Genomic DNA, 23216 nt, shown 5'->3' with positions numbered 1-23216 from the left:
AGTCACCTTAAAAAAAGTCAACTTAAATAAGAAGTTGAAAGGTAAGCTGCTCAGACATGCCTTTACTGTGTTTTGTAATTGTATATGCTTTTTAAAAACAAAATAAAGAATTATTTTCTAGTTCTGGGCAAGCATACACAACCTTTTAATACAACGGGGTATGATTAACATAATTTCCCAGGTTTAACTATTTGACATACTATATTTATGAACCCAATCACGTGATCAGAGTCACCTGTGTAACTCCGAAATGATCAATTAAAAAATAGTCATAAATGTAGCTGAGGAAGTGCGCATGCGCAAAAAGGCAGGACACGTGCAGGTAAACAGCTGCGAGACAAGCAACAGGGAAGGAGGAGTGTCAGGATCATCTACAAGATTTCCTCCAGACTCGCGACCCTTTTTCGGTTTTGTTTTACATTTTTTTAAGGGAAGCGGGATGGCGGGCGTACCGGCGTCGACGAGACAGCTGGAGAGGAGCACCCACACGGCGTTCATCCACGGCAACAACACGCTGTACGTGTGGGGGGGCTTCCAGGTAGGAGAAAACTTCAAAAGTCATTCAGACAAACTAACCCCAAAACAAATGTTATTAATTCAAATAGAATGTCTTTGTTTATTAATTCATTTTGCTTGAGCGTCTGTATTAGTATAACAACCTTAAAATGAAACTAATTAATCTCCCCCCCCCCCCCCCCCTTGATTTTAAGCACAGGTATTTCAGACAGTTAAACGGCATTGATTTTTTAAAATTTATTATTTAATTATGTTACTCAACTTGCATGCTAACATTTTTTTTTCGGGCTGTCATGCATTCCAACTTGTCTTTAAAGGCCTCCGGCAGTGAAGACGTCATGCTCCCCAGTGATGAGATCTGGCTTTGTGACTTGGACAGTGGCACATGGTAAAAAAAAAAAAAATGGTGGCAGTGTTTGATTACATTCTCTACTCTAATGGCTGCTTCCTTTGATTGTACCAGGCAGCGGCGAGAGATGGGCGGGGAAACGCCCCCTCCCCTGATGGGCTTCTGTGGCTCCTACATCAACGGCTCGCTCTACATCTTTGCGGGATACGACGGCCAAACTTACAGCAATCAAGTGAGATAGGAGAAAGCCAATCGATCCCTCACAGAAATAATAGAAATGCAATTTTTTTAGATGTTCAGCGTGGACCTTACGCAACAATGCTACTCGTGGAAGAAGGTGATGGAAGCCAAAGGAACGACGCCCTCACCGAGGAACAAACACAGCTGCTGGGTGCACGGGGACAGGTCGGAAATGACCCGAATTTGACCATTGTGGACAAATTGGCTCGAAAAAAAAAAAAGGAAATTTGGGTTCAGGTTGGTCTACTTTGGAGGCTATGGATGCAAGACGCTACGGGAGGCGAGAAACATGGCGTCCGCAAACTTCATCATTGAAGAGATGACCTGGGTAAAGCTCCTTATCTCATCCATGTCGGTGGTGCGCTGAAATGTTTCTCCTCATCCGCCTGTGTAGCTCACCATCGGTGACGTGTCGTTTCGCTGCTGGGGCTGGCACAACGAAGTCGACGTTTTTGACACGTTGACCAGCACCTGGAGCGTTCCTGAGACCAAGGTTAGCCAGGAGTCACTTCCCACTTGACCCTGAAGACTGTCACAGTTGAACTCGGCTCTTCAACGTTTCAGTAGTCTCATTAAAAAAATGCAGAGATGTTTGATGGTGGTCCAACTGGGTTCTCTCTTGACCAGGGTACGCCGCCGCTCCCCCGAGGCTGCCACGCCGGCGCCGTGCTGGGCAACAAAGGTTACATCTGTGGCGGCGTGGTGAGTGATTTAAGACTTCCTGTTTTGAAAACCTCATGTCTTATCTCACCCCCCCCTTCGATATGTTTTAGGAAACTCCCGAGTTGGACATGTACTGCTTGGACCTGGACGTGTGGAACTGGACACAAATGTAATGTCCATACTTGTCTTCTATGTGTGGACATCTGCTTCATTTGTCTCCTTGCTCTCCAGCGTGGCCTTGTCATCCCGCATGCCGCCGGGCCGTTCGATGCACACCGTGACGCCCATCGCTGATGACGCCCTCTTTGTATTCGGTGGTCTTGGCGTCGACGGGGAAACGCTCAGTAAGTGTCGTGCGTGAGGTTAAAGGTCACGTCCGGGATCTTATGATGTTCTTATTCCAGATGACGCCTGGCAGTTCGATCCTCTGACGAGAAAGTGGCGGGAGATAACTCACCCGCATGGTGACAAGCCCAGGTAGCTGCATCACATAACACCAGGGCTGGGCGAGGTGGGGGGGGGGCATTGTGAGCCCAAAGCTGCACTTCCTGTTTGGCGAGTGACAATTTACCCGTGATATCGTATCTCCTGCATTATCTAACTCCGAATCTGTTCTAACATTCTCCTTCATGCAGGGTGTGTCACAGTGCCTGTCTGGGGAGTGACAATGATGTCATCATATTCGGAGGGAGCAGCAACCTGTCCATCACGATGGATTCGGTAGGTGACATCTTTTTTTTTTTTCAAGGAATGAAAATTGCTTCAACGGTTTTCTTGAATCCCAAGAATGTTTGCGCAGCTTTATATTAATGTGTGACTAAGTAGCTTAAAAATCCAAAGGTCAAACCTGATTTTTCCAACTCCTTTTCAAACAACATTTAGGAGCTTGGTTCGTGTACTTCCTGGAAATAAACAGTCGAATGTGTTTAGAACTGCTGACTCCACCTAAGAGCTTCCTGCAGGATCTTTAGTTGCCCCTGGAACTAAATTTAGATAACACTTCCTGTCGGTACCACTCGAGTCTTCTTTTTGGGCCTGAATTTAGACAATGTCGGTCCTCCCCAAATTTCCTGTACCTCAATAGTGTACGTGACATGTCATCGGCAGATCGCCGTGCTGACTTGTCCGTCGCAGACTCACAGCGGTGACGTGCTGATGATCCAGACGCAGCCGTACTCGCTCTTCAGGTAGCGACGAGTGTGTCATGCTTTTCAAGAAAGTTTCTAGCTAGCTATTTATAAACACCCGCGCACGTGCTTTGGCGCTAATGAGCTTTACTCGCTAGCTGAGTAAGCCACTCTTCTGTCCTCCAGATTGTGCGAGGACTTCCTGGGAAGGAACTCCGAGGTGTTCTCGCAACACCTTTGCAGGCTGCCGGCCAAGCTACGTGATAAAATTGTCAAAAGAATCTCTTTCTTCTCCAAGCCGCTTGTGACCTCTTGACCATCAACCCTGTATTTCTTTTTTTTTTTCTTTTTAAGTGACATGAGCCAGTTGCTAACATTTGTTTGCAAGGGTTCGACAACCATGGTGATTTTTATTATTTAACATGCACAAAAAAAAAAAAAAACACCAGTTTGTAAGTAAAGGTCTTGTTTTAATGTAAAAGTTATTCATAGAATTTTTATCTACATTTTTGAGGATTATTTTGGAATAAAGTTATTAATTTTGTTATACATTAGTCTCTGTCGTTCTTGGAATTTTATAGTTACATTTTTGATATGTCAAAGCAAATTTTGTTGTTTTTTCTCATCATAGAAATTTGGGAGAAGCGCTGTGACTGTGAAGCTCAAACGTCCTGTTCCGGGTAAAAACAAAGCTGTCAAATCTTTGTCATCACAGAGGCCGCACGTAGTTGGCGGGCAACATTCCCCGCTGGCCAGTGCGCTGGTTGCTCCCAAACAGCCATCCTGCATCGATGAACTCCACGTCCCCGATGAGGTCGCCTTCCTGCAGGGAGACCTCGTCCGCCTCTGCTGCCGTGTAGCTGTACAAGGCCTGGTAGCGCTTCTGTGATGGAGTGGAAACTCAAGTAAGAACTTGAAAAAGCGCATGAATGATTTTATCACATTGGTTTACTTGATTTATTATAAATAATCTTAGGAGTAGTGAGGAAAACCAAAAGTGTAATGTCCTCACCTCTCCGCCAGACGGCGCCACAAGACTAGAGCGCATCTGTGCGTCAAAGCTGTTCCTCCCCTGATTCGTCGGTTCCTCTTCAGAGAGGGGAAAAAACCCGTGAGATATTTTATACAATTAATATTTAAAATACGTGAATTAATTTTAAAATCAAGAGTTGTCATGTCACCTTGCCTATTTTCTGGAGGCGGCGCGTCACTTCGTACTTTGCTGCGCTCGAAGTCTTCGTGGTACTTGATCTGAACACAAGATGGCGCCAATTCTCATTTCTCCTAATTTCAGCAATATTACATGTTTTTAAAAAAGCCTTCCTGAGCACTTGAATGTTTCCTTTTTAAGAGACTTAAATTAAAAAAAAATTCCAGGGTATTTATAAAGTTTGTTTACATTCTTGATGATTTGAGTGAACACTGAACCGCTTGCCATCCAATTACAAACTGTCTGCCCCATTTAGAAGATAAACTATACAAGTGAAGTATCGGTGGAAAAATCTTGATGTGGATAGCTCATGGTCTCTTCCTGTGTGTGTGTGCACGCCTTGGTTTTGTGTGGAATGTGTGTGTGAGAGCGGATGTTCACTGTGTGTCCACAGCTGAGATGTTTTGACCATATAGGGCCGCCGACTTGTGCACAGCAAAATACTCCCCTCTTGGACTTCAGAGGAGGACTGGTGTAGCTTGTGTAAGCACTCACTGATCCACTTCAACTCGGGGCATTTCTTACATCACTGATTTGCTCTTGCGTCTTCTTCAGCCTCTGCATCTCCGGCGTGTCCACCACCACGCTGAAACCTTTGCCCTTGTTCTTCTCAAACTCCTCCTTGTAGAGGGCCTAAAATTCAAAATTGAAGTTTTTGAACACATCTTTTTAATTGATCAATGAAATAATCAACTGATGTGTGTATGCACAAAAAAAAGTGCGATTGAACTAAGCCAGAAAAAATAATTGCACTCGCTGGATTGTTTGTGTGAGTCATGTTGTGGCTATGAGGAATATTTGCAGGTCGTGAGAGAGCTGGGCTGCTCTGCAGAGACTTTTATGGTCATAAACACAAGAGGGAGCTTCTTCTCACTTCTTCTCATTATTACTGCTAACTATTGTATTTTTAATTTTAGCCTTACCTGGCTGTTGAGCATGCTCTGCTGCTTGAGGCGCAGGTTCTCGGGGGTGTCGGCCACGATGGTGAAGGATGTTTTGGGGTAGTGCCTTGTAAGAGGTGAGCATCTCATGACAGCTTCACATGTTTAGGAAGGTTGGCATTAATTCAAACTTACATGCTGCAGTAAGGTCGCTTGTCGAAGCCTTTGTAGTTGTTCATGCTCAGCGCCATCTTGCACACCTCACAGCTGAAACAACCTTTGTGCCAGTACTACACACACACACACACACACATGCAAACACAATTTATTTTTTTGACTAATTTTTTTCTTCTACAGGCCTTTCATTCAAAACGGTGGGAAACCTGCAGCTTGTGGGCCAATTCTAAAGGTAAGCAAAACATCAGGAATTGTGTGGGCTGTAAATGTCAATAGAATAAACAGAATATGAATTGTTTACTCCAGAAGTGGCCTGCACGTTGTCTAAACAATCCTCTGTTGGACTTTTTTGGAGTGGAACATAAACTTAGCCCCTATCAATTCAAATTCTGCTGATCATGTCACCTTTTATCTTTCTATCTAACTACATAAATAATATTTACCTTAAAATAAAAGCACAGATGTTGGTTTATAATACTTCCTCAAATTATTCTCCTGATAGCAAACATTTTTGCCCTAGCATCTGCTTTTTCACCTCAAAATCCGACATGAAACATCCTATAATCAAATTAAATTTAAAAATTATGTAAATGTTAAGAAATTTAATACAAATTAAATAAATAAAATGTAAGTTTGTCACTTTTGCAGCAAAATAGTGATATAGAGCATCACAACACATAAGGGGGAAAAGTATAGAAGATATATTTTTTACCTTATCGAGGCAGTTGATTTTCTCTGTGGGGTAAACCGGTTTGGAGCATCTCCCACACGGCGGATTCATTCTCTCTCCCACCCCCCCACAAGGGCCAAAATGAGTCGCAAGATGTGTGGGGGATGAATGGACCGAGCTGGTCACACGCATGTTTAATACACGCATGTGACGTCACAAGTAGGTGGTGTCTGCATGGGGAGCGGTCAAAATTATTTTAAAAAACAACTTTGTAATGCAATGCAAATACTCTGCTTAAAGCCAATTAAATGAAAGTGAACTTTTATTTGCTGAAGTATAACATTTATTTGATCATCAATGCACTTTACAGAAGTTGAGGCGTTCACATCTTGAAGTAAACATTCGAGATGACTTCAAATGCTTATAGGTTAAATCACTTTTTTTCCATAGGGTGTAGTAGTGACATATTTGAATACACATAAGTGCCATGAGAGGGTTTTTTTTTTCAGGGTTGACATGTAGTGACATTTTTTAATACAGTTCTATCAGTGTTACACAACTGCGAAACTATATTAATTGACGTTTTATTTTATTTTATTGTTTTATTTTATTTTATTGCAATGCCGCGGGTCAAAAATACGCGTACACGTAATACTGGACTGCAAAAACCATGTCAATTAATGGGTGCGCTGATATTTTGAATTGCTCTGTCGCCACCCTGCGGTTAAACTCTGAAGCGCATGCATGAACCAATATACTACAATATAAAACATTTCAATTAAATTAAAAAACGTAATATAATGAAATAAAACATTTGAAAACATTTATTGGAAACAAATAAATTCAAATTCAAGTATGTATTATGCTAGATTTGCTGGACACTTGCGGTACTACGCTTATTTTTTGGATTATGATTTAAACCGAGCGGTTAAAGGTAGATTCGAAGAATAGTTTACATATTTTAACGCAATATCAATTGCCGAAACGCTTGCTAGCTATTTATTAATGTTTTATTATCTACAGTGGTCGTCAAAGGGGGTATAGCTCAGTGGTAGAGCATTTGACTGCAGATCAAGAGGTCCCCGGTTCAAATCCGGGTGCCCCCTCTTTTTCAATACCTTCTACTTAAATCTTTTTTTTTAAATTGCCATATTATATAATTGACTGTTTTTGTGTTTTTTTAAATGCAGTTGACTTTAATGTCACATAGAAACCGTATGTCTGGAGAGTCTACCCACTTATCAAATGGAGATTATAAACACCAATGCAATCTTTAATTAATAATTTATCTTATAAATATATCTATTCTGCACTCTGCTCCACTTTGATGAAACAATGGGAGTAATTAATATAATGAAGCATCTCAACAGACAAGTGAACACACCCAGGAATAGTTTTAAATAGGGAAACATGCATAAATAAAAATATAATAAAAGTATAGTTCACAACCACTGTGTTGTGAGAGAAGATCAGGAATGCTGAAGGACATCATTAGTCTTAAAATAATTTCAAATAATTCATTAAATAATTTACGGCACATGTGACGCACCGTATAGTGACAGGCAGAACAATTATATACTTATCCGCAAGGTGGCAGTATTTCCATCATTTCATCCAAAAAAGCTTTGTGTGCAAGTGCCTTGCTTAATAAAGGTTGGGAAACACAATTATCATTAAACTCTCTGAAACCATTTTTTAATAGAAGACATTTGACCATGAAAAATAACACCACAGAAAGGATCCCAGTTTCTTAATCTATATAATCTACAGTAATATCATGGAAAAACCAAAATGTCAGTTTCAAAAACACAAATGGGAAGTGTACCATACAGTCTGTCCATTGATATTTTATTTTGGAGTTTTCTTCCTTTTATTTTAGACCTTGCCGACGGTGTGTCAAGGAGACAGGCCAGGAAGAGCTGCCAATAGTTGGTGAGTAGATTTTTCTGTTCATCTGTTACCATCCTCAAGATGGCCGCCTTCAGCAGCACTGTTCCGCCTCGATGAAACCTTCCTTCTCGTGACCCGTTAGCTCCACCTCGCCGTAGCTCGACGGGCAGTCCTGGTTGCGGAACTTCGTAGCGGGCCAGTAGTTGTTGCTCCGTCGCTACGGTACATACCATTCAAGTCATTAGGGGGAAATTAAAAATATAATATAATATAATATAATATAAGTGTCTGTGACGTATGTTGACACCTGCATGAGGTAGAAGGGCGGCCCCAACGTGGGGTGCTTGTTGATGTAGTACACAGCTAGCAAGGTTAGCGCCACCACTAGGACAAGAGCACCCACTACACCGGCGATGATGGCCGCATTCTCAGTCATCCTTGTGTGATCTGGAGGTTCTGTTTTGGGGAAAGTCAGCCATGGAATTTCCAGAGACGAGAGACCACTCAACTCACCCCTGGTGACCCCGGCGTCATAGATCTTGGCCGAAGATGACGTCGGAGCAGCCGACGAGTACGAGGAGGATAGTGTCGAGTCTTCAGGGGATGCCGTGTAGTAGTCCTCGCATTTGCCTTCAGCCTGGCATATATCACATGACTCAGCTGAGGAACATCTGAAGGCTTCACAAGTCTCTCACCTCTTCGGGACAGTTGTAATCCAGCCACTCCTGCCGAAGACGGTCGATTCCATCTGAGCATCTGAAGCGGAAGCTGGAGTTACTCTGGGCGGGTTGGAATTTGGACCATGTGGTCGTACCTTTGAAGGGTATTGCACCACCCGCACCTGCTCGTCAGGTTGGACCCCAAGCAGCGATCGCAGGAGGTGTGTTGAAGACAAGCTGAAAGGTGAAATGAGTTACTGGACCCAATGGCGTCTTTTCCTTCCATGTTTTTTACGTACTTGGGAGCGGCGTGAACTCAAAAGCCAATCCGCTGGCAATGGTGCTGGTGTTGATTTCCACCCGGTGATACTCGTAGATGGTCCTCTGCTTTGCATCTTTAAGCCAAAAGCATTCTATAAGATCTCCATCTTTTTGCGCTAGTATCATTAAGATGCTACGACCAGGACGGATTTGCTAACAGCTAACGGGGACAATTCTGCTCACAAACATTTTGGCTTGACAGGAAGTTGAAAGATGACCTGCAATCTCCGGAGATGGGATGTAGGCCACGAACGCGTCCGACATTCCCACTTTGACGGGATGCTCTGTCGAGTTAATCCCCTCCACCGGAACCGGGATCTGGACAACAAAAGTTTTGAGTGAATTTGGACGACAAGCGTGGAGAAGAAACTCACCTCTCGGTAGTTAAACACCACGGTTCCGTTTTTGTGCAGCGCCGCCTGGAACGTGAAAGCTCCTTCGGATTCTCGGTCCTTTAATCGTACTTTGTCCCATTGGACCACAAACAGATGACCTGGACAAGCACCACAGCGCCCTCTCTGGTCACACTGGTCACACGTTCCCCTCCATTTCCCACGCTTACCGTTATCTGAATACCTCACGGTGGAGTTCATGGAGAAACCGGGGTCAAAGTTGGCCATGAGGGGGGCGATGTACTGGGTGGCAGTTAGCATGCGGTGGGTGATCTCCCCCATGAAGATAAAACCTTGCGGGATGAGAAAAGAACTTCACATCTTCTGTGATGGCTCACATTTGGGTGATGCTGAAACTCACCACCAGTCGCGACGATAATTTGTCTTAAGTAGTGTCCGTAAAATGGAAAGTCGAATGACAGCGCCACCCTCTGGAAAAAAAAAAAATCAGGGGAATATTTTCAAGTTAGCATTTGCGACGCCTCTCACCGCCGCCTTCTGGTGTGCATTGGACAGGATGCCATGGATTCGGACTTGGCTCTCATGCAACGAGTCCAAGTCCACCCACAAGTCTCGGGTACGCCTGTCGTGGGGGCCGAAACTCTGCCAGCTGTAGTAACGCTGCGAGTCCTCCTGAAGACATATTGGTGAGACAGCGTTATTATCATGGAAGGAGAGCAATGAAAAATGGAACTCGTTGCTCCACATACAGCCGGCGACCCATTTTTTGCCTTTACGTTGACATTTCCTGGAAGGGAGGGGTTGGGGGGGGGACTTCCTAGGTGAGGGGCATTCACTGGCATTGCAGCTGCATGATTGTTAAATCCCATTCCCTCCCTTTAAACAAGCACTTTGGCCGTCCAGAAGTTAGCTTTGTCCAAGTGAGTCATCATTGTCAGCTGGCCTCTGCTCTATTTTTCCATTTGGATCAAACAAAGGGTTGAGGCAAGACGCTCAGGCTAGGTCTAAAATATATTTTAATATTTGGCTTCTCACCACTATTTGGGTCATGTTGTCAGGCAGGAAAGTGATGTCCAGACGTCCTCCTTGCGCAGGAACGCTGCGAGAGCCTCTCGGCCGTCGGAGGCCGGTCTTGCTCTCTGCGATAAGAAATTCCAGCATGTGAGAAAGTTGATTTTAAAAAAAAGTGTGAGAGGAGTTTTAAAGCTACATGGACACCCTTCGTATCGTGCGGGTACATCTGTTTTTTATTGGCTCAACTCTGAGTTTTTTAAGGTGGAGCACTGCAACTTTTAATTTATGCGCAGGCGTGGGTGATTTTGTAACGGAGAAGCTCGTAAAAAAACAATTATCCAATTAGCATATTTGAGTCCCAGAGTTTCTGCTACAACTGAAGTTTATTTCCAAACTTCTTCCACATTTGTTTACAATTGTGATTCAACTGTCATGTCCAACCCCACCACTAGGTGCCGCTAAAAGGTCATCTTTTAGGAAAACTGGATCTCGCTGACACGGCAATGTCCCAAAAATGAGTCATCAGTCAGTTCTGTGGACATTTAAACAAGCAGCATTTTCACCTTTTTTTTTTTTTTTTTTTTTAAACATGTTGCAACACGTAACCAAATGTCTTGGCGGAAAACAAAAGCTGATGTTCTTTCCGGCTGTTTGGAAGCCCACGAATCCACGGATGATAAAAACATCTCCTCTAACATAAGGTGAAGTGAAGGCATTTGAAAAAAACAAAGTGTAAAGGGCATTTTAGGTTTGTCAGAACAAAGAAAAATCTGCTAAGCGTGCAAAGTAGCGTACAAAGTCATATTGTGTTATACAAGAGTGTCTGATGTGGATTACGAAATATCCAGAGGTGCTCTTGGCGTGGGCTGAAGCCACAAAAACACACTTCTGGCAGCTCAAGTCATAAACGTTTTTGGGTCCTTGAAAAGCGCTATATAAAGTGAACGAATTATTATTATTATAAACTGAAACTGAAAAAGGAACTTGAGGAACGTGATGGAGTTTCACAACAGGACATAATTTGACTGGGATTAAAAAATGTCTGGCTGGTCATCCTGCCAATAAATAATGTATGATTCAAATTTTTTAACTCATTAACTGCCTGCACAAAATGGATATTTGACGTCTATAGTTGTCAATGGGAGTGAATGAGTTAAGAATTCTCTCAATATCGCATCTCATATTGTTGGCAGGTATGAGAACAGAATCTCTGATGGTGATCACGAGGGAGGCCAGAGGAGGAAAGTGGAGCACCGCTGATTTGTTGGAGGAGGAGCTGAAGAACGGGGTCTGGCTAAAAATATAGAATCTCCAAGGAGAACAGAAATACATACTGTACATGCAGGAAGGTAAGTAGTACACAGGACAGCTTCGAAGTAGGAGTTGCCAAAAAAAACCACGACATGTTAATAAATCAAAATTTGTTTTTGTGTTGAGGGGTTGGGCTCAGTTTTTGGGTTTAGGACAATCCTAAAGTTTGGGAATAAAGTCAGGGTTTTTGTTGTTTTCTTGAATCCCAATAAACTCTGGAATGGAGTTCATGGCTGGGCTTACCTTCATGAGTCCACAGGGTCCCCAACTGAACCTGGAGGAGACATAGGAGGAGAAGTCCGCCAAGCTCCATCTCCGCCCGCCTCGTCGTCAGTCCCAGGTCTCGACTTCCACTGGGCTTCACCGCCTGCGGTTGCTTTCCCTCTCCTCAGCCAAGGTTTTTGCCCTTGCAGCTTTGCTCCGTGCTCCTTCAGAAGAACATCTGGGACGGCGGCTCCATGACAGCGGGAGAGTTGACAAAACAGCTCGACTGAGGAGACTCTCTTTTTTTCTCTCCCTCTCTCCTCTCTCTCTCTCTCTCTCTGACAGTTTGAAAGAGGAAGGAAATATTTATGCCTTTTTTTTTCTCATTCAGGAGAAGTGAGCCAAAAAAATGAGAAGTCTGGGAGGGGCTACCCCCCTCGTGTGAAGCCAAACAAACATGATGATATTTTGGAAGAAAACATGTTTTGCTGACACTAAAACACCACATGGGCCATGATGGAGAGAGTAATTGGCAAGTGTATCTTAATTTAATTTTCTTGAAAAGGAAGGATTTCACCAGACTGGGATTTCACTCTTCGGGTTTTATTGAGCAAAACAATCAAGTTGAAAAACTGGTTGCACTGGTCTCCTCTTCCCAAGAGATTTTTCCTTTCTCATGGAGCTCAGTGTTGTTTGCTGCTGCTGCTCACTGAACTTTTGTTTTGCTTGCTGCTGCTGTTGTGTTGCTCACAAAAAAAAAAGTTTCTGTTGTTTGCTTATGAACACTGGTGTGCGCGCTCACGATAAATTGAGCTGTTGCGGAGCTCCACTGCGGGTTGCGCGTTCACGTCACACACCTGCAGTGACCCCTTGTGGTCACATGCACCCGCAGACAGGCCACAGTAATGCATCAAAGATGACAATGAAGGCCAGTTAAAGTCAGCTGGGAATGTCAAAACCCATCATGGCTAATTTATATTAGCTTATTGATCGGCAAACTTGTTTTTGGTGGCTCACACAAATGTGATCCAAATGTGCGCTCATGACCAAAACAATGTCTGGAGACTTTTCTGGGTCGCCTGACTCACTGTTGCTGTGCCGTCAGAGTTTTGATGGAAGCCTCATTGATTTACAACTGTTAACTGCACGTTGTCCTCTTTGCCCTCGCGGCGTTTCAATTTTGGCACAGGGGAAAGTTGTCGGGGCTGTTTCCCATTACGGCAGGAATCACATTGGCCTTTCTTGTCCCAATTGGAAACAGGCTATCGAGAATATCGAGTCGACCTAGACGAAAGACAGAACTCACGTGAGGATTAAATAAAAGACAGCCCGGACACTACAAATTAAACTAAAAAAGATTTTTTTTAAATTGATCCAAAAGATAATACTGAGTTTTTAGTTTCAATTGTGCAACGATGTACAAATGTGCATTGTTTTGATTTGCAAGGCCGGTAAGTTGGGGGTGATTCCTCTCAGCATCTTCGCCCGCCCTACCATGGTCGGCATTCATGGCTCCCCGCGGGGGGTCAAGGTCCATTACAATGGGCAAAGATCACCCTGCCCCGAAGGTTGTTTTGTTACATACCCCCCCCCTCTCCTCCCCGCCTCGCTAGCATGTTGATTGCGAAAAGGGAGCACGTTCATTACGGAGGTCATTAGCGAAGTCACAAACACTGGGGAAGCATGTTCACACTTATCTCCCGGCTAAACAAATACAAGCGGCGGCCATCTTGGTGTCACTACGAACGGACAACAAAAAGAGAGTTGACATCGTGAAACTTGAATCCTAATTTGTAAAAAAACAAAACTTTCGTGGCGTTTCTATCTTTGTTACAATACGCAAGAATTTCATCTTTTCAGTCCATCGAGGCCATATTTACATATTGCTAATGGGTCTAGTTGCGGCCATTGTGTCAGCTAATTGAGCAGCAATTATGTCATTAGTCTGTGTTAGCATGTTTTGATAAAGGATTTAAGTAGCCGGCGCAGGATAGCGATCACCTCTGTCTGCCGTCAACGATATGCAAAGAAGTCCCGGACTTATCCCGGCATCAGTCTGAGGGAAAGTACTGAATGCTAATCAACGGTTAGCAATTGATGAAAACATTTGTTTTAGGGAATGAGGGATGCAGGCAAATACATCTGTTAGAATTGAAGTAATGTGATTGCTTTGCCAAGAAAAATGAGTTTTTCCCAGCCCCATTTATGCCTCCCCCCCGTTGACCCCCATTCCCCCCCTCCCATCCCTGAGAACTAATAGCTGATGGTAATTACATTTAATGAGATCATGGGGTCGTCTGCAGGGTGCACTCCTGCAAATTGGTCTCGGCATGGGGTCTGAGGGAGGGGGGCGTTGGGGTTTAGGTCCCCAGATTGTTTTTTGGGGGGAGTCATGCAGTGACTAGTAGCTCTTGTGGTCGTTCCCAACTTTAGGGGGGACGTCGGGCGGTGACTCGTTGTTTTAGCTAATCCATTAACAACTAATTGTCTCCTCCTCCCTCGCTACTTGAACAAACAGCCCATTGGGAGGGGGCCGGGGTTACCCACAGGGGGGTCGACTTGGAGCCTTATAAAAGTGAAAGAGGAGGACACTGTCACTTGCTGACGTTGAGATTTTTGCTGCCACCTCCAAGACACCAAGTCGTAAAACTCCCGACCTGGTCTCGATTTGCCCTCCATTTTGTCCGCCATGTTGCCCAGCATGTGGATGGCGAGCCTGTGTCTGTGCTTCACTCAAACCGAGGCGCACATTTGGGCGTGGATGCTGAACATGCCCCACAGCCCACCCAAAGACGGGACCGCGGCTATTCGGGATGTCGCCCCCCCTCCCAGATCCACCACGGTAAGACTTGTTCTAGTTCTAGTTTTTCAAAAAGTCCTGAACACGCTTGTCCACAGGCAATGTGCCACCACGACAGGACCTGCGGGCGAGGTTTTTCCTGCGACCGCCACTTCGGCCTGTGCGTCCCCCTCCGCGGGGAGGGGCACTACTGCCGCAGGGACGCCCAATGCGTGCGAGGCCTCAGCTGCATGTTCGGCAAATGCCACCGCAGCATTCCCAATGGGCAAGAGGGTAAGTGACCTACTTTTCAATCTAAGCATTATTTCTTATTTCCAATTGGAAATAAAAATTTGAATCCCCCAGGCGCGCGATGCAAAGTGGACCGGGACTGCGGGGCGTCCATGTGCTGCGCACGCCACCACGGCGAACGCGTCTGCAAACGGCGGCTGATGCGTGACGACAACTGCTACGTTCCCGACGGCGGCCTGGCGTTCAGCATCAACCAGATCTGCCCCTGCGACGAGGGGCTGCTTTGTCGGGAGAATATCGCCCCCCACAGGAGAGAGTGAGTATTATCCCAACCCAAGATTACAATAACTCTAAATATTTAGTTTTTCTCATGTCGACGTGACCTAACTCCGACTTGGTTGTCCTCCAGGAGGGATTTTATTTACCAGAAGGAGCACACAAGCTGGACGTGCCAAGTTCCCGAAAGCTAACGCCGAGCTCAATCCTAACACTATTTATTAACTCCATTGTACAGGATTGTGTATATAAAAATTGTCTCCATGTTTTTGATTATTTCTTGTAATATTTGTGACCTGAAGCACTCCACTGATTCATAATAACACTGCTGTATTCCAATAGAACCAATAAAAATGTGAATGTGTCCTCGAATGAGCCAAACTTTGGTCCTTTTAGTAACTCAAATAACATGTCTGCTGTAACTCGAGCTTTCGTTAGATGCTATCAACATGACTCATTTTGATGTTAATCAGCTGCGGTGAGACGTTCGTACGAATCTTGATTCTCTCGCTCCAATCTTAAGCGAATAACCAGCTGCAAAATTAACTGTATGAATATTTTGGAACATTGTATGCCTTTCGTCAAGGTTCTTCTTATTGTTGCCGTAAAATGGCACATTTCCATCAGGTCCATCTTTGCAAAAAAAAAAAAAAGTGGCCGAGCGAGCGTCCCGAGAGATGACAGTCACTTAAAAGTGAATGTCCGAGCAGCACAGAAGGCTTTTTGTTGGCGGGCCCACAATGGAGGGAGTGGGAACGTGGACCACCTCCGCCACGGAGCGTACATAAAATGCTAGGGACAGCACACAGGTGAACAGTCTCCCAAAATATTTGTGTCCTGCATGGGATCATGGCCGCCGCTTTGCTCCTCGTGATGCTTCCTGTGGTGTTCACCTGTGTTCCTCAGAAAGCAGGTAAAATGACTTTTGATTTGTAAAATAATTAGTCCTCATGAAATTCATCTAGAAGAAGAACTGTGTGTCCCGGTTTACCCGACCTTTCGCCGTTATATGGGGCAGTGATCCCGCTGCCCCAGGATGCTCGCTAAACAGCGTGTTTCTTTGTCCGACGTTTCAGATTACGTGATGGTGTCGTGCTTCCCCAACGCCATTATCGCCAACGTGCCCGAGTGTCCATACGGCTGGGAGATGGAGCAGCTCTCTCTGGGGGGCGTGTGCTCCACAGGCGTGCATAGCTCTGGTTACTACCGCTTCATCATTCCTGACCTGACCCCCAAGAACCATTCGTACTGCGGCACACAATCGGAGGTGAGGCAAGCTAGCAAGCTAGCTAAATATTACCCCCCGCAAACTATAAAAATATTTGTGGCCGTGTTGGAGCTCTGTAAATCCAGATTGAGGCTTGTCAGTCAAGGCCCCATCTGGATGACACTTCTATGTTTTTGCAATCGCTTTAAAAGGAAACTTTATTTTTCTTCTTCCGTGGCTACTGCCAAATAGCTCGCCTCCCGCGCGCAGTCAGACCGCCGCTGCGTGACGCCAATACGACTTTTGAATGATGGCCAAAATCAGCCAACATTACAACACACTGCTGCTTGACCCACTTTGATCTGACAAAAACAGGCAAACACAGCAGATGGAGAAGTAACAGAAATTCTCAAAGTCATGCAAGCTTGTTTAATATCTCATGGCGCACCCCCTCGCCCACGCACATACCGGAAAAAAGGAACTTAGGGTTGGGTTAGGAGTGTTTGGGTAAGGCTGCTTTGGGTTTAAGTGCCCAAAGAATTTCTTCCAATCAAAACGTGGCTTTGTGTTTTCCCCACATTGTGGTCCAGTACATCCCTGGCAAAGATGCCCGCTACATCTTCTTGAACTGGGTGGTGTCCAACGACACGTCCCTGACGCTCAGGAACCAGCCGGTCAACTACACCTTCAGCTGCGTGTACCGAGCTACTTATCTGGTCAACAACGCCGTCTTCAGTCAGAGGTCAGTAAGCACCTGGTTCAGGTCTTGGAATGAGTTTGGACTGAAGTGTTTTTTCCAGAGTGGCCACCGTCTACGTCAGCAACGGAACTTTGGGGTCCTTTATGTCACAGCTGTCCATGGGCGTGTTCACGGTGAGTTACCCCAATCCTGGAAAGATGGTGGATCTTTTGATAGTCCAACTTGATGCCCCCGCAGAACGCTAAGTTCCTGTATGCCAAAGAGGCTCCATACGTTATTGACACCTCCGAGATCGGATCAGAGGTCTTTGTCGGTGTGGAGGCCAAAGGGCTGAGTGGACGTTTCCGCGTGGTCATCGAAAACTGTTGGGCTACCCCGACGCCATACTCCACAGATAGGAGGAGGTGGAGCCTCATCATCAACAGGTATGGAAATGTGAAATCTGCCTAGCAACTAGCGGCCAAGCTAACCTGTCTTGTTTTCTTTCATGTGTCCCTCCAGCTGCCCATCTGATGACACCGTGAACATTTTCGAAAACGCCAAAGATGGCCGCTCCACCTTCAAGTTCAACTCTTTCCGCTTTCGGGGTCAGGAGAAGTTGTCCACCGTGTGGCTTCACTGCGAGGTCTACGTTTGCGACAGCGAACGACTCGTCTGCCAACCCGTGAGTCCGAACATCTCAGTTAAAGAAAACTTTTCTTAAAACTGCATTTCCTCCCGTGTGAAGAGTCCATGTCCAGAAAGAAGACTGGCATCCAAAGCGGAAACACATGGTGGCATCTTGACTGCTGAATTTTCCATCAGAGGTAAAGTTCAGTACTCATTGGAAAAAACTAACCACTTAATGACAAATAATATAAATCACAATTGTCTTCACAGCTAATGGATTGGCTAATGAAGGTCATATTGTAGGTAAATACACTTGGATTATCACAATGCATTAATTTGCACACATTATGTGTGTGTACGTTGTGTAATTGTGTGTGTCTTTTGTTATTTGTTGTCCAGGAGTGTCTTCATCTCTCCTGTTGCTCATCCTAATCAACACATGCTGCCATGCTTACACAAATTATATGTTCTAAACTTGAAGGAAGATGCCTTGAAGCCTATTTGGACATTAAATAAATATTAAAAGAGTAGAAATCTGGTGTCCCGGGTAAATTAAATGTCCACTGGAACAAAGGTGACGTCCTCCCCGGGAGGTTTCTTGATGCTGCACACTCCAGTTTTCTTGACACGGCACAAAAAATCAGGTAATTTGAAACACAACAGAAGAAGATGAGGATGGGTGACGGGTGTACCTCTGCTGCCACCTGGAGGCTTGAGTCCGCCTGTGCAGGGCTGGGTAGAGGAGGGTGGAAACCTTGTTTGCTCAACAGCCAGTAGGTCTTGTGGCAGCCTTTTCCCTGATGCAAAAAAAGTTCTGAAGATGAGCTTATGGGTGTCAAACACAAGTGAAGTGTGTTTTCAAATCACCTTCATTTCGATTTGTCCCCTTTCCTCAAGCTCGAATGAGCCCACCTGGACCAGAATGTCAGCGGTGCACTGCGAGATGTGAATCTTCAAGGCTGATGAAACAGGAAGTAGATCATTTGTGTACACACCAGTTTGTTAAGCAAATTTTTTTTTTGCAGGTTGTCTCACGTAAACTGTTGCTCTCCATTCGAGAAGCCATGTTGACCGTATCGCCAAACAAACAATAGCGAGGCATCGTGCTCCCGACCACGCCGGCAACAACTGGACCTGAGTGGATGCCGATGCGGATGGCTAAGCTCTCCGTGGGCATGTGGCGAATCCGGAAACGTTTGATGGCGCTCAAGAAGTGTAAGGCCATGGTGGCGATCTCCACGGCGTGCTGTTGGCCGTTGGTGATGGGAAGACCGCTGGCCACCATGTAGGCGTCGCCGATGGTCTCCACCTGGAAGATGAACTCATCAATAACTACGAGTAACAAAAAACTTTTTTTCAGGCCGTGCACCTTGTAGACGTCGTACATCCGGATGATGTCATCAAAGAGGCTGTAGAGGTCGTTGAGGAACATGACCACCTCCATGGCCGAGCTGACGGCGCACATGGAGGTGAAGCCCACGATGTCGGAGAAGAAGATGCTCACCACGTCGTAGCTACGAGGCTCCACTGATTTCCCCGCCATCAGCTCGTCCGCGATGTACCTACGAGACCAGACGACGCGTTACCGTCGAGGGGATTCAGTCGTCAACATGGTTACCTCGGCAACATGCTGGAAAGAAGCTTGTCTGTGCGAGCCTTCTCGGCGACCAGTTGATTGGTCCTCTCCTCCACTACATCCTCCAGATGATTGGCGTATTTTTCTAACTTCTCCACCATGTTGTCAAGAATGTTTGAATGGCTGCAGCACGGAAGGGAAAAAGCACTCAACATTTTTGAGGAATATTTGTATATTTTTTTGTTTTCCTTTTCAGTCCCTGAGATATTCTTGGTGCCCCCTTGCCACCCCAAAAAACCTCCTAGCGCCGCCAGTGTTGGAAAAGAAAAAATAATATTGAGACCTCTCCGGGCTGGCCTCCTTCAGCTGTCTTAGAATGGACCTAAACGGTGGTCGGTGGTCTGGATTTTCATTCCAGCAGATCCTGATCAGCGAGTTGATGTTTTCATCACACAGGTCAGACAGGGGCAGTCTGAGGGGCTCGCCGCAGAAGGGCCCCCGCAGCCTATTGATGATCTCTGCGGAGACAAGTTGACAATTGTTATTGACTACAAAAATGAAGCCAAAATATTTTCATAGCAACCTTTAGGCTCCATATTGAAATCATGGTATGGCCCGCCCTTGGAGTTGTACATGAGCTCCCACAGGATGATAGCAAAGCTGTAGATATCCCCTTTGGGGGTCCCGTTGACATCTGTGTTGATTTGTCTCAAAAGCTCCGGAGCCGTCCAAAACAACCCTGAAACATCACGTCACTCGTTAGTTGCTCACATTGTTCAAAGACTGGAATTCCAAAACATTCTTGTGGTTTTGGTTTTGAAGGCATTCACCAAACTTTGCTCCCATGCTCCATTCGCATGCGATGATGAAAATTGAAATGTCACACAATGTCTCGTATATGTGGTTCTAATTTGAGTCCAATCTCATAAACGTTTTTGTAACGTTCTCGCATGTTAGGACTTCAAATATTTCTTCTAACCGTCATATTTGGGAGATCCCGGCGGGCCCCGGTTGCTTTTACTGCCATATTTAAACTCCCACAGTCCGAACCCGGATAATTTGACCTGCAGCCGGCTGTCCACCATGCAGGTGCTGGTCTTTAAGTTTCCGTGGAACTTGAGCCGGCTTTTGTGGATGAAGTCCATTCCCTGCAAAAGGTAACACGTGTCACGTCAGAGCGGGGGTCTCAAAACAATCTGTGAAAAGCGATACCAACGTTGACGATGTCGTAAGCAAAGGAAAGCTTGAACATCCCATCCAGCTCCACGTCGGAAGCCTTCAAAATGTCCTGCAAACAACGACGCTACTCTTTTATTATTTTTCCAAGAGGACCACAGCTCACTGACCTTCAAGCTGCCCTTGCTGCAGTACTGCATGACCAGACAGGCCTTTGGCGGCTCCACGCACGCACCAAAGAACTGGACCAGGTTCTCGTGCTTCATCTCCTTCATCTGTCTTAGAGGTGTAGACGATTTAGCAAGGCGGAATTAGCGCCGAAAAAGAACTCTGAAGAACATTACCATGTTGAATTCAGTGAGGATAGAGGGCTGAAGTTTCTCGCAAACGTCTCGCTTGATGTACTTAATGGCCACGTAATTCCCCTGAGTCAGAAAAATCAAAGACAGAATTATTTTTATTTTTTTTATTGGATTTTATTCTACTTCAGTACCCGATAGAGTCCAATGGTGGTGTAGACGTGCTCTTTGCCCATTTTATCCTTGAAGCAGTAACTCTTGTTGGACAAAGTAGAACGTGAACCTCCACTGCCACTCAGAGTCCTGGTGGTGCTCAGTGACCTGGTCTGGAACCCCTAGAAGGAGACCACTCAAACCAAACCCACCAAAAATATGCTACATTTGACGACAAAAGTAAGTACCGACGATTCTCTGACGATGGTGATGTCAGCGAAGTCGATGAGCCACCAACGTGAGTCCTCCAGGCTGCTCTGTAAGCGCAACTTCTGCAGGACCAGGACGCCGAGGCCCAGCACGGCCAACACGCCGACGACGGGGAACGTGACCAGTAGAGCCAGAAGGGCGATGTCTTACATGACACCGTGTTAAGTTAGTAGTCGTCCTAACTGCTCGCCCCTCCCCTCTCTACACAAAGCATACCGTTACTTAGCCATTCGCAAAGTTCGTTGTTGAAGCCGCATTCAGGGTTGTCGGCCGGAGGTCGTCCTTTGGGCCAGGTCACTGCGGTGAACATGGGCGTGGTCCTGAAATTTTATATTCCAACCATATTTGTTTAAAGCTCAACAAAATGAAATTTTGTGTTGTTTATTACCGTATGCTTTTGCTGTGGCTGTCAAAATGGAGGACGGGGACAAACGCGGCGGTGTCCTTGGAGTACTGCAGGTCATAAATGGAATAGTCCAAGTTCCTCTCCCCGTCCTCGTCAAAGTGGACCAGTCCCGAAGCTCCTGCGAGAGGAGCCTCGCTCAGTGTGTTGTCGTTTGAAATTCGAAAGCTCATTTACCATAAAAGCGAATGCTATTCTTGTTGTTCAGTTTCTCCAGAACTTGACGTCCATCACGAGGATCCTTGCCTTCTTTCAAGACCTCCTTCAGAGCCATGGCGTAGAGCAGCACGGCGTCGTGCAGGTAGGCCGAGTAGGTGCTCACCTGAAACGGATGCAATCAATATTCCTTATTTTCCTCCTTTTCCATCTTTTTACCTCTCGTTCAGATGTCAGGTTGCTGTGGAATGGAGGTCCTCTGAGTCTCTCAAACACCTGCTCAAAGAAGTCATAGTACTCGTAGCCGTCGTACGACTTCTGGCCAATGATGAAAGTCATGTCGAAGGCTCGGAGGGCCGCTTGGTTCATTTGGTTGGCTACTGAGTATTTCCACACGTTGTCCTGCTCAGTGAAAAACATCAAAATCATATTCACACCTTGAAGAGCATTAGGTAAGTTCTAGATAGTTAATGTTGCTAATTAGCTTGGATTATTTTCTATTTGATGGAGATTTTCACTCACCACGCCGCCACTGACCTCAAAATGCTGCACCAGGAAGAAGACGTAGTCGCCGCCCATCAAACCTTGCCGCTCGGCCTCCAGCAGCAGCGCCGACGAGTCTTCCTTGTTGGTCAGGACCACGATCACTGCACCCAACACTCGTGTAAAAAAAAAAAAAAAAAAAAAATCTAAAAGTGAATTATCACCTCTGGCTACAGTTGCGATGTACTTGACGTTGCGGTAAACCAATTGCGTGTCGCTGGTGTCGAATTGGACGGCGGCCGTCAACTTGAACTTTGACCTCAGCAACGTCTCCACCGTCGTCCACAGCGCGTCCACTTTGTCCCACGTATTGGAGTCCAAGCCGCCGCCAATCATGGCCACGTGCGTCCACCCGAAGAACTCCAAGGTCTTCACCAGCACTTCGGAGCTTCTCTTGAGCGGCGGCACCACGTTGATGTAGGAGTCGTACACTTTGCCGTCATCCATCTTGGATGATTGTCCCACAAAACCAAACATCGGGATGCTCCACGCCGACGCGATCAGGCCGGTCACCTTTCCACAAATATATTAGTAGCATCTTAAATAGAACCACATAAATCCAAAAAAGCGTACCTCAGCTTCTTCAGGACACGCTGGACCAAAGACGGCCGACACGTTGTCCCTCCACACCTGATCAATGAAGCCCCCTAAGGACAACTTGGGGCTGCAGGCTGTGTCCATGTAGACGAAACCCAAGCTGTAGTTTCCCAAGAAGGTCGGGTTGGTGTTCACCTTGTCCACGGCGATCTGGATCGCAGATCCCAGCCGCTGCGCACTGAAGGGGTACGACGAGTTCCAAGGAGCCTGGAAGCCGATCAGCAGCTTGGGAGGGGTCGAACCGGGACCGGCGCCGGCTGTCAGGGCAAGCATCAGGTGGAGCACCTGGGTGACACCCGAGGATGATCTACTCGTCGTCATCTTCACACTACGAGTGACTTGATGTCACACGGCTTAAATAGCGACCCCGCCAGGAGGGGCCGAACTTGCTCAAAATATTTCAACTTTAATAAACATAATGAGGCGTGTGTGTTTATTATTTTGAAATATGAGGAAAATATCCCTGCTGTGAATTTATGACAACTTATGTAATCAGTTTGTGTAGAGAGCAAGAGAGATTGAAAGATAAAAAAAAAAAAGATAAGAGCATAGTTGATGGTCCTGATGAGATTTTATCAACAAATTCCAAAGGTTAATTTTCAACTTTGTCGATAAATGCCGGCGTCAAAGTTCAT

At 45.7% G+C, this 23216-nt stretch overlaps 6 protein-coding genes and 1 non-coding gene across 11 annotated transcripts; 4 read left to right on the top strand and 3 right to left on the bottom strand.

Annotated features, from left to right (window-relative positions):
* The first annotated feature begins 304 nt into the window (after positions 1-304).
* On the top strand, positions 305-3444 carry LOC148382626 (kelch domain-containing protein 1-like). The gene is made up of 13 exons (XM_088360094.1): positions 305-538; positions 834-904; positions 980-1097; positions 1158-1270; positions 1343-1433; positions 1500-1598; positions 1733-1807; positions 1879-1937; positions 2000-2112; positions 2173-2245; positions 2404-2488; positions 2876-2955; positions 3082-3444. The coding sequence occupies exons 1-13, from the start codon at positions 440-442 to the stop codon at positions 3209-3211; spliced, it is 1206 nt and encodes a 401-aa protein (XP_088216220.1). The 5' UTR covers positions 305-439; the 3' UTR covers positions 3212-3444.
* Positions 3345-6040, bottom strand: LOC148382625 (LIM and SH3 domain protein 1-like). Its single transcript, XM_088360096.1, has 7 exons — positions 5876-6040; positions 5182-5276; positions 5029-5113; positions 4631-4738; positions 4077-4146; positions 3908-3984; positions 3345-3778 (listed from the first exon to the last, which is right to left on the bottom strand). The coding sequence occupies exons 1-7, from the start codon at positions 6038-6040 to the stop codon at positions 3605-3607; spliced, it is 774 nt and encodes a 257-aa protein (XP_088216222.1). The 3' UTR covers positions 3345-3604.
* LOC148382622 (dickkopf-related protein 3-like) lies at positions 5325-15264 on the top strand. 4 transcript variants are annotated; one of them, XM_088360098.1, is made up of 7 exons: positions 5325-5395; positions 7713-7765; positions 11264-11419; positions 11641-14427; positions 14484-14658; positions 14731-14932; positions 15026-15264. In XM_088360098.1, exons 4-7 carry the CDS (start codon positions 14275-14277, stop codon positions 15084-15086), a joined length of 591 nt encoding a protein of 196 aa, XP_088216224.1. In that variant the 5' UTR covers positions 5325-5395; positions 7713-7765; positions 11264-11419; positions 11641-14274; the 3' UTR covers positions 15087-15264. The 4 variants fall into 4 exon arrangements, with proteins under 4 accessions (XP_088216224.1, XP_088216225.1, XP_088216226.1 ...); XM_088360099.1 differs by lacking the exon at positions 5325-5395 and having other exon boundaries at positions 7558-7765; XM_088360100.1 differs by lacking the exons at positions 5325-5395; positions 7713-7765 and adding an exon at positions 10628-10771.
* On the top strand, positions 6868-6939 carry trnac-gca (transfer RNA cysteine (anticodon GCA)). Its single transcript has one exon. It is a non-coding gene; the product is annotated as a tRNA-Cys (tRNA).
* plxdc1 (plexin domain containing 1) lies at positions 7501-11935 on the bottom strand. Of its 2 annotated transcripts, XM_088360093.1 has the most exons (13): positions 11625-11934; positions 10092-10195; positions 9585-9728; positions 9457-9526; positions 9266-9388; positions 9078-9196; positions 8922-9021; positions 8682-8777; positions 8538-8619; positions 8419-8479; positions 8237-8360; positions 8031-8179; positions 7501-7940 (listed from the first exon to the last, which is right to left on the bottom strand). In XM_088360093.1, exons 1-13 carry the CDS (start codon positions 11692-11694, stop codon positions 7815-7817), a joined length of 1368 nt encoding a protein of 455 aa, XP_088216219.1. In that variant the 5' UTR covers positions 11695-11934; the 3' UTR covers positions 7501-7814. The 2 variants fall into 2 exon arrangements, with proteins under 2 accessions (XP_088216219.1, XP_088216218.1); XM_088360092.1 differs by having other exon boundaries at positions 9078-9388; positions 11625-11935.
* Positions 15265-15694: 430 nt separating the features above from the next.
* On the top strand, positions 15695-17947 carry tectb (tectorin beta). The gene is made up of 9 exons (XM_088360095.1): positions 15695-15805; positions 15969-16159; positions 16690-16841; positions 16900-16972; positions 17037-17224; positions 17301-17463; positions 17527-17605; positions 17679-17711; positions 17808-17947. Exons 1-9 carry the CDS (start codon positions 15742-15744, stop codon positions 17879-17881), a joined length of 1017 nt encoding a protein of 338 aa, XP_088216221.1. The 5' UTR covers positions 15695-15741; the 3' UTR covers positions 17882-17947.
* Positions 16589-22902, bottom strand: gucy2g (guanylate cyclase 2g). The gene is made up of 21 exons (XM_088360863.1): positions 22558-22902; positions 22149-22497; positions 21979-22088; positions 21661-21843; positions 21463-21607; positions 21271-21406; positions 21099-21202; positions 20861-21027; positions 20654-20794; positions 20505-20585; positions 20331-20435; positions 20201-20272; positions 19964-20132; positions 19568-19723; positions 19328-19502; positions 19027-19167; positions 18778-18970; positions 18444-18717; positions 18276-18367; positions 18101-18205; positions 16589-18029 (listed from the first exon to the last, which is right to left on the bottom strand). The coding sequence occupies exons 1-21, from the start codon at positions 22900-22902 to the stop codon at positions 17961-17963; spliced, it is 3312 nt and encodes a 1103-aa protein (XP_088216989.1). The 3' UTR covers positions 16589-17960.
* Positions 22903-23216: the final 314 nt, after the last annotated feature.

This window comes from Syngnathus floridae, chromosome 18 (genome assembly GCF_059516105.1).
Source record: "Syngnathus floridae isolate MCC-2025c chromosome 18, RoL_Sflo_1.0, whole genome shotgun sequence".
Lineage (NCBI taxonomy): Eukaryota > Metazoa > Chordata > Actinopteri > Syngnathiformes > Syngnathidae > Syngnathus > Syngnathus floridae.
Note: the sequence above shows the minus strand (reverse complement) of the source record. Positions and strands in the feature narration are given on the sequence as shown.